The 9,645-nt window shown below is 49.1% G+C and overlaps 1 protein-coding gene across 2 annotated transcripts in view; it reads left to right on the top strand.

Moving 5' to 3' along the window:
* Mindy4 (MINDY lysine 48 deubiquitinase 4) overlaps positions 1-9,645 on the top strand; it is a 103,650-nt gene that overhangs the window by 81,305 nt on the left and 12,700 nt on the right. For both annotated transcript variants that reach the window (XM_021190936.1, XM_029535588.1), the window contains 2 exons: positions 441-504; positions 3,498-3,659. In XM_021190936.1, coding sequence (XP_021046595.1) covers positions 441-504; positions 3,498-3,659 — 226 coding nt within the window. The remainder of the gene's footprint in view (positions 1-440; positions 505-3,497; positions 3,660-9,645) is intronic.

The following is a 9,645-nucleotide window of genomic DNA, read 5'->3' on the forward strand; positions in this document are numbered from 1 at the left end:
ACTGAAACCACAGCAAAGCCATTAGAGTCCGTTCCAGCCAGTTCCTCCTTTTTAACAGACTGGCTCGACTGAGGCCCAGAGATGAGCACACACTCACACACACACACACACACACACACACACACACACACACACCCTCCTCACCACTGTACCTAGTAGCTGTGGTGTGAATTTTGGACATTGGATTCCCAGCCCAACGGCCCTTTACATTTCACTCACTAGATTTTGGTGTGATCAAAATGGAGGCCATTTTTGTGTCACCACCTCCCCAGAGGGGTCACAATGTAACAAGAATGCTTAGATTCTCAGATCTGAAATCCATAGCCCAGACCCAGAGAGAGCGCCTGGCTCCTCGGTGCACCACACACACACACACACACACACACACACACACACACACACACACACACACTAATGTCTCTCTCTTTCATGTTTTCTAGTGTCCGGCAGGACTTCGATGTCCCCAGCAGCCATCTCATTGGAGCTCACGGATACTGTACACAGGTCAGGAGGCAGTGGGGCTGCAGAGGGGAAACCTGGGAGCCTTCCCCATCCTGAGCGCCTTCCTCCGTTCTTCATCTCAAACACCCCCCGGCAGCCTTTGTGAGCCTGCCTCTGGGCTTCACTGCCATGGAGACCTTGGAAGAAAGCTCAGATTGCTTTCCCCATTTAGCACGCTTCCTGCTGACTGGTATTCTTAGAGCCACGGGGATGCAGAAGAGGTGGAACATAAGTTCCACTTCGTGCTGAACTGCACAGAGCCCAGGCTGTTGAAACATGCCCCAGCGTGGCTGGTAACCCTGGGTAGCAGCATGCATTGATTACACATGCAGAGGTCATTGCCTTCTCAACTGCCCTTCCCTCTGCGTCTTTACAAAAAAGCCCTGTTGGGGACCAGAGAGACCCTAACCTCACTTGTCATTCATACTCCCTGTCAGGTAATGCCACTAAAGAGCATCACGAGCCTCTCTTGTCTGCATGAAGACAGCTTCCTTTCCCAAGGCCTCTGAGAATGGCCGTGTGAGTCATATTAACATGTTGTCTCTGGGTACGCAGGAGCCAGAACGCACAGTCTTCTGCCCCAGCTAGGGAACCAGTTGTTCTGGGATTTTGACTCACTTATGCCTAACCCTGGAAGCCTACCTTAGTCCCATGCAAGGACAGGTTTGTGGTCTGTGGTCTGTGGTATAACAGACACCCACAGAGGGGTGAGGAGTTGGCTTCTGCCCCTCCCTAGAAGAAAGCTGTGGAGAATGTCTGCTCTTCGGGCTTGCCTGGTGGCCTTGCTCTCCTGGGTTCTTTTTCTTTGCCCCAAGGGAGCTTACTCTTGTTGAGGGGCAGAGAATGGAGCTGCCTAGGAGGAGGGGGCCAGAGGAGGCTAGACCAGCATCATCCAGGCCTGGGTTCAAGCCTGCTCTCACTACACTACAGAAGGAGGTGAGGTGTCTTCCTCCTTTCCTGAGCTCAACGTTCGTTCCTGTGGAAGAGGCATCTGGCCAGTCCATGGCTGCGGAGCTTTGGTTTGCACACCAGTCCCTGTGGGTTATGTTGAAAAGCAGGCTCTGACTCAGGCTGGGCTGGGTCTAGGGCAGGGAATTTCTGCTTTATTTTCTTCTTGTTCTTTTGAGACTGTGTCTTGCTACGGAACCCAGGCCATACCAGACCCTCTAGTCTCAGCCTCCTTAAGTGCTGGGATTACAGCCATATGGAGCCCGAATTTCTAAAACAAGTCCCCCTGGGCAGAAGCAGTCCAGAGCACACACTCTGAGTAGCAATGGACTGGATGGTGGCTAAGCTTTGCTATTGCAAGGTCCTCTCACCTAAGTGCTTCGGGGGTGTGGGGGGGGTGTGGAACGTGCTCCTAGCTCAAGACTTCCTGCTGGGAGGGAAGAGCAGGGACCTCTCTTCTCATTGAAAACCAGATGGGAAAACTTTCCAAATACACACACACACACACACACACACACACACACACAAAACCAAGACAGTACTTTTCTCAGTGACCTCTGACCTGAGGTACAGTAGCTCAGAACAGTTATTTCCTTTGAATTACTTTGTCATTTCCCCTTCAAGGACACAATGAGGCCCTTAACTGTCTCCTTCTAATGAAGGCCCCTTGGTGACCATCAGTGGAGGCCTAACTGTCACTGGGGCAGGGGTGTTTGTGTCTTTTACCCGGAACATCAGTTTCACAATTAAAGAGAAAACACTTCTCTGAACTCTGCCCTGCAGAGCATAGGTTGGGTAGAGATGGCCACGCCATTCCTGCGGCCTAGGAGACAGCTGTGTGCTTCCTCACCGGCCATGCTAGCCTTGCAGAGGGACTGCTTATCTGAATGCTAGGGGTGGATTAATCAGAGTCCATCCCCAGAGAGTCCTCAGAAGCTGCCACCTTTCAGCTGCAGTGCTTGTCTCGGCAGGATTGCCACCAGGGTAGCCAGGGTGACGCGGGTGCCGCACTCAGTAGGTGTCAGGGAAGGTTCAGCCCAGTCACTTTCAGGATACATGGCCAGGACAAGTCCTTTCTCATCCATCAGGCTGTTTATTTCTGACCATTGATGGGATGAAGGGTTCTCCAGCCTCAGTGCTCCACTGCAGTAGATGGATACTCCTGGAGGTGCCATTCAGTCATCGACACCAAGTCCAAGTCTGAGGTTGCACATTTGATGCTTGGCTAGGTGTGAGGCATGAGCCACAGGTCCATTGGATACTATCCAAGGCAGGCTCAACACCACCTTCTCACTGCCCTCTCTGCCTTTGCTCTTGCCCCACCCTGCTTTCCTTAGCATCCCTGTGAGTCCCTAGTAAGACCAGGGTACCTCCTTGGTACTACAGTGTGCAGGGTTGGCTGGCTCCCTGGCTAGGAGATGTACAGCTTCTCTGAGATGTTATCGTTGAGGGAAGCTGGGTGAAGGGTAAACAGGAACTCTCTGGACTATTTTTGCAACTTCCATTGAAGTCTAATGTCATTTCAAACATTAAAATGCTTATTTTTAAAAACAATTTTTCAAGACCCTCCCAGAGGTCACTCTCCAACAAAGCTACTTGGTTATGTGACTGTGTGTCTGTGTGGGGCAGGGAACACTGTGCACACATTTTTATAGTCCTACTCATATCCTAGACTAGGTTTCTACCTCACAGATACATCCTTGACCTCCCTGGCTGGCCCGGAGCAGGGAGCTGTGTTGTAGCGTCTCTAACGTCCCTCCACCTCTGACTGCTGACAGGCTCCTGTGTACAGTCTTTGTTTAAGGAATGCTTGCAGCTAGCTTGCTGAGTCCCTCAAAATGCTTTGATGGAAGCAGTTGGTAGAATTCTCCCATCAGAGCCTCTAGAAGAAGCAAGCCTCTGCTGTCCCAGCTCTGCACTCTGGTTCTCGCCTTCCTTGGGTTCTTTCCTCCTCCACCCTTTTTCCCTTGTTCTCAGCCTCCTGTCCGCCCGCCCTCCCAAGGCTGATTTCAGAGATCTGACGCAGCTTCCCCTTCTCTCATCAACAGGAACTTGTCAATCTTCTCCTGACCGGGAGAGCAGTGTCTAATGTTTTCAATGATGTAGTGGAGCTAGACTCTGGCGATGGGAACATCACGCTCCTCCGAGGCATCGAGGCACGCAGCGACATCGGCTTCTTATCTCTCTTTGAACACTACAATGTGTGCCAGGTACCCAAATGCACTCCAGAACCCCAGCGGCCTTATTCCCTGGACCCATGAGATGGAAGATGTGGAGGAAGGGAAGCTAGGCTCTGGTTCTCAAAGATGACTGGAGTTTAGGTCCAGCCTGAATACCGGGCAGCCTAGGAGAAATACGACTTTGCTGCCTATGTCACAGACACTTCAGACTCAAAGAGCAGATTCTGGGTTCCAGGAAGGAAAGCTGAAAAGAACTTGTAAGGGTTCATAATGTGGCTGTATATCAGAGTGGCTGCCTCTGGTGTGTGTGTGTGTGTGTGTGTGTGTGTGCGCGTGTGTGTGCGCGCGCACGCACGCGCGTGTCTGTCTGTGTGTCTGTGTATGTGTGTGTATATGCACGTGTACATCTCGTATTCATTGAGGGAGCGAAGAGCTTGATGTCTTAGGCTTTGCATGACTTTCTTAGGGCTGCCGCAACAAGAGAGGTCCTTTTGTTCATAGTCCTAGACCCCAGTGCTCCCAAACCAAGGTGTGCTCCCTCTGAAGGCCACAGGGAGAACCTGTTCATGTCTCCCTTGACTTGTAGTGCTCCTTGGCTTATAGGTGCAGCATCCAGGACCTTGCCTCTGTTGTCACTTGGCTGCTTGCTCCCTACATCTTGTTTCTGAGGACCTCAGTTGATTGAAGGGCACACTGTTCCAGTATGACCTCATCTTAAGCAGTGGCATGCACAGCAACCCCAGTTCCAGATAAGACCTTATTCAGAGACACTTAGGGTTTACATGTCCTTTGAGGGGACACAGCTTAGCCCAATAGCTTCATTTGGCCTATTTGCTGGGTGTGGTCCTTCTGCCTCCTGTCTTGCTGGGAAAGAGCGCTTGCAAAGGCCTAGGCTTTAAGTGAATATGGTGAAGCACTGTGACTGTGCCATGGCTGGCCACCGGTGCTCTCGATCAGACCCGCTGCCTCAACTGCATTCAGTCCTTCTTAGAACTCACTCTTAGTGGCTCCATAGCATCCATATTCTCTGGCTGGGATGTGAGGGGCACTATCCTGAGTTTAACAGGAGACTACTGACACCACTCAGACACCAAGAGGGCATAGACGATGCTTCAACATTGCTACAAACCAGAAGAATGTGAGGTAAATGACTTTGCAGGGTAGGAAGGGGCTGGGAATTTTGTCCCACACTTCCTGTGTGACCCGGTTGTTTAGGTATGCTGTCCCTTGTTCATGGATCATGTGATTTGCCTCTTCTTGACCCCCTATCTGAATGACATCCAAATCGTCAGATTGTGGGTTCTAATTGCCTGGAGAGGAAAGTTCCTTTCTGGTTGTGTTGCTGTCAGGAGTAAGGCCATGTTTGACCATGTGGCCAAGGAGAAGCGCCGAGAGCCTGGTGGGCTCTAATACTCTTCAGTGTGACAATCCATGGGCTGAGCAGGATTTACCTTGCCCAGTTTCATAGACTCCAGGCTAAGCATGAGCCCTGATGTCTTCCTATGGTCCAGGTTGCCTGAGAAAAAAATAACCTGTTTGATCAGTAGGGAGCAAATGGTGAGAAAAACAGTCAAGATCATTCTTCCTTCAGAATGAAGGAACTGTTGGAGCAGCGTGGGCCCAGTGGGTGTTTTCTTGTAGATTCCTTGAACCCACATGGGCCATTTGCTGATCAAGCTTGGGAGTACTGTCCCGTGTGAGGACTAGATACTTTCCTCTGCTGTGCCATGGCAAGCCCACTAAAGAAGGAATTCTAGATATGCTCACTCTTTCTCTCAAGAAGTCAAGGCTGGGTCTTGGCCTCTCCTACTCCTAAAGACCCAGGCATGGCCTGGCAGCCTTCACCTTCTTAACACTACCTCTCCTCCCCATGGCACCAGTCCTTCTCTCAGCCATACTCAAGGAAGCTGAACACTCAAGGTCTGGACTGAGACAATACTTGGCCTAGCTGGCCCCATTTACTGGATAGCAATATCATAACCAGGAGGAAGACCCAGGATTTGAATATCATTGATCCTGACACCCCCATTTCCCGTCCTGCCCCTTCACCAAGGCAGTGTAATCTTTAAAAACATAGATGCAATCACACCATCCTATGCTCAAAAGTAAGGGCTCTTCTCTTTGCAAGACTATCATGAGCTACATTGTGTCCACTAAAATTCACATATGAAGTCCTGACCCCCGGGACCTCTGAGTGGGACTGTATTTGGTGATGGTATTTAAGAAGGTGATTAAGTTAGAATGAGGTCACCAGGATGGCCCTAATCCACACAACAGCGTCATCATAAGAAGAGATTAGTGCGTAGACACAGACAGACCTTGTGAGACACAGAATGGCAGTCAACCAGAAGCCTGAGAGAGCTATCCCTGGCAAACAGTCCAGGTGTTGACACCTTGATTTCAGAATGTTCCAGAATTTTGAGACAATAAGACTACATTGTTCAAGTCATATACTGTGTGGTCTTTGCTATTGTGGTCTGAGTACAAATAACTAAAGCAGAGATTAAAATCCAGCACATGCCTTAACTTATGGCCCTCCCAGTGATGGCCCCTCCCTCTTCATTTGGCTCCGGATGCTGGGCCTTTATCTACACCTGCCTCTTTGGGGTCATTCCTTCCTCTGGGCCTCTGCATATGCTCTCCCCTCCACCTGCTCTGCCCAACCCCATTCTTCAAGCTTTGCCTTAATGTTTCTTTCTGAGAGGGAAGTCTTAGTCACCTCTGTCATCCCTCTAAGTGAGGAGCGTCTCTCACCTTGTCACCTTCCCTCCAAGCACCTGATTCCTTCATAGGCCTTTCCTTGATCTAAGCATCATACTTTATTCCCTCTAGAATAGGCGTTTTCTCACACTCCAGTCCTTCTGAAATGACGGCACACTGTTCTAGCTAGGGGTGTGTCCACACGTGGTCAGCAGCTGCCTCTGTTGGTTACAGGAGACATGGTGGTGACTGACAGGGTGGGGTGCTGCAATCTGTATTCGCTTGAGTGATTTCTTTCTGCTGTCTTCATTGATCTCATTTTCTCTAGCACGGTGTCCCCATAGTCTTTTGTGTTGCCAAGGATACAGTGTAATTGCATCAAATGACTGCTGCCATCACAGACAGGAAGGTCATTCTGCTTGTGGTCAAGTGCTGATCCTTAAGGACAAGTGCTTGGATGCCGCAGTCTGTACCGACTGGAGCCACTCACCACTTCTGTGAGAGATTAAGATCCAGATTTAAAGAACACCACTGAGAGCGAGCAAGATGGCTAGGCAGGTAGAGCACGTGCCACCAAACCTCCTGACCTGAGCTCAGGACCCAGAACCCATGAGGTAAGAGGAAGGCACTAAGCCCTCTGTTGTTCTCTGATCTTCGCATATATATGCACCCACACACATACAAAATAACTAAATGTTTAAGAAAAATAAAACTACCCCTAAAAATTCATATGTGGATGCAGTGACCTATTCAGAAATAAATATAAACCAACTGAAAACCACTATAGTCATCTTCTGAAAGCTTAGAAAGATGATTGGATATAGCACACACACACACACACACACACACACACACACACACACATAAAAACCATACTTGATAAAGAGAATGCAAACCCAAAAGGATACTTTTCAAAAATGAAAAATTAAAAAAAAAAAAACATGGAAATACTAAGGACTAAATATAACCAAGGTTATTCAAGATTTCTAGATAATTTTCTGAAATACAAAGAAGATGAGAGTAACATATCAAGTCTGACTAGTGAGATCCAGTGTGATAAAGATACTACTGTCCCTAAACTGAAAATTAAAAGTCCCTAACAGGACTCACGCATTACTCAGTATAGAGCACTGGCCTATCACACTCAAGATACTAGATTAAGGCCCCAGCACATGAACAGAAGAAAATCCCAAAGGCTTTGCAGAGTAGTTTTAAGAAAGGACACGTGCCCAGGAGGAGTCAGGTAGTTGGAAGTACATAGTGGAGTTTGCAACCACCAGCACAGTGAAGACCACAGTAATCAAAACATAGGCCTAAGAATAGACAAATGGATCCGTGAAAACACACACGAACATGCGCACACACCCCCACAATGGCTAGATTGCAAATTAATGGGGAAAGGGTAGTTCACTTAATATAAAATATTACGGGAGACCTAGGCATGTGATATTTGCTTGTTATCCTAGCACTCAGGAATCTAGAATTTTAAGACCAGCCTGGGCTACATGTGGAGTTCCTGTCTCCATTCAACAACATACAAACAATTCCCCCTCCCCCCCATCAAATAAAGACTAAAAATAAACCCAAACAACAAAACCCAAGAGAATTCGGTGGCAGTTCATGATAAAAATCTAGAAGTCTACCAGTCATTTGGCACATGCTCACATGAGAAATGTTCCCAGCACACCAGCCTGACAATTGAGATTAGACCAGCTTCACAGTTTCAATAAGAGCGACAAGAACGAGATGAAAAGGGCATAGAAGCTTGTGAGGCTGTGAAGGGAGCTGGCCTTTCTGGCCATAGCTGCTGGGGGGAGACTTTGGCATGCTACAGCACATTGAAAGGTAGGATCCTTGACCTCTGAGTCTGAAGCTATCCTGAGAAACAGTACACCCTAAAGCACACCTGTGGCTCAAAAGCCACCCATTTGCGTGTTTAGAATCAGATCATTGTTAAGGCCGATCTTACCAACTTAGATGGTGTTTGTCAAAACTCACAGCATAGATGTCTCCTTGCTGGTGTGAAAAAATTTGAATGGCATTAAATAAAATCTCAGGAGCTAGGAGTGTGGCTCGGTGGCAGAGCGCAGGTTTGCCATAATCTCCTGAGTTTATTCCTCAACAGTAAAAGTAGGTTTAAAAGTTCAGAACAATAAAAGCAAGCAAACAAAAACAATCTATTAAAGTGTATCATGGCCCCCAGGAGAGAGCCTGGCACCCACTAAGGAAATGGCACACCCAGCTCCCTAAGACCCCTGAGGAAGTCTCTTTGGAAAATGACTCCTCGTGGAAAAGGCTTGTGAATGAGCACTCTCATTTATGAGCCCTCTGGGTAGCTGCTTTGCTCTTAATCTTTTGACTCTTGTTTATAAATGGCAAACTGCCCTCTGTCCCTCTTTGGAAAATTCAGGAGCTGATGGCGCCCAGGCCTGCCGATGGTGGCTGGAGGCACTTTCCCTGCCTGTACTGAGTCAGCACAGAGCCAGGCCATGTCTCTCAAGAAAAGGCTCTTGTGAGCACAGAAAGGAAGCTAAGCTTACAGAAGGGTTAGGTGGGGGTCAGGTGTGCCCAAATGCCCCACATCTCAGGAGGAGCAAGCTTGCCCTTAGGCAAGGGGACAGAGTTTCGCACACAGCTGAGCGGAGAGGGGCTTTATAGTGTACATAAGAAAGCAACTAGTGCTTTGTGAATGTGGTTCCTACACTCCACTTAATAGGCAAGTCCTTCATGGGGGACTTGTGCACAGCTCCTCTATCCAGGCAGCTGTAGCTCAGCATTACCCCTGAGGTGGGACCTGACTTGCTACTCTGTGGTGGGTCCTAGAGCAAGTGTGCCCTTCTCCGTGTTGGAAAAATAGCTTAATTCTTTCCTTAATCCACAACGGAGACTAAACACCTAAGCAGCAAATATCTCCTCTCCTGGGGGGGCTGGGGGGGCTGTGGATTAGACAGGCCCAGCTCATCCATCGTTGCTGAATAACCTAATACCATACCTAGCCGGTGCTGCCTGGGACGCTCACAGAAGCGTATTATAGAGGGCTGCCTGCCCAAGGGCTCAGAAAGCAGTTTTTTTCTCTGTAGGAAGCATCTTGCCAGTGTTCTGGGGGGTGGGGGCACATGAGTGTTAGCATTCTGTCTTAGCTCCACCCCACAGCCACAGCCAGGTAGGCCTGACCCACTATAAAAGGGGCTGCATGCCCCCTCCTCTTCCCTTCTCCCCCCCACCCCCACCCCCGTCCCCTCACCCCTTCCTCCTCCCCTTTCCCTCCACCCTCTCTCTCCACATGTTCATGGCTGGTTGGTTTCTCTCTCTCTCT

This window comes from Mus pahari, chromosome 2 (assembly GCF_900095145.1).
Source record: "Mus pahari chromosome 2, PAHARI_EIJ_v1.1, whole genome shotgun sequence".
Classification (NCBI taxonomy): Eukaryota; Metazoa; Chordata; class Mammalia; order Rodentia; family Muridae; genus Mus; species Mus pahari.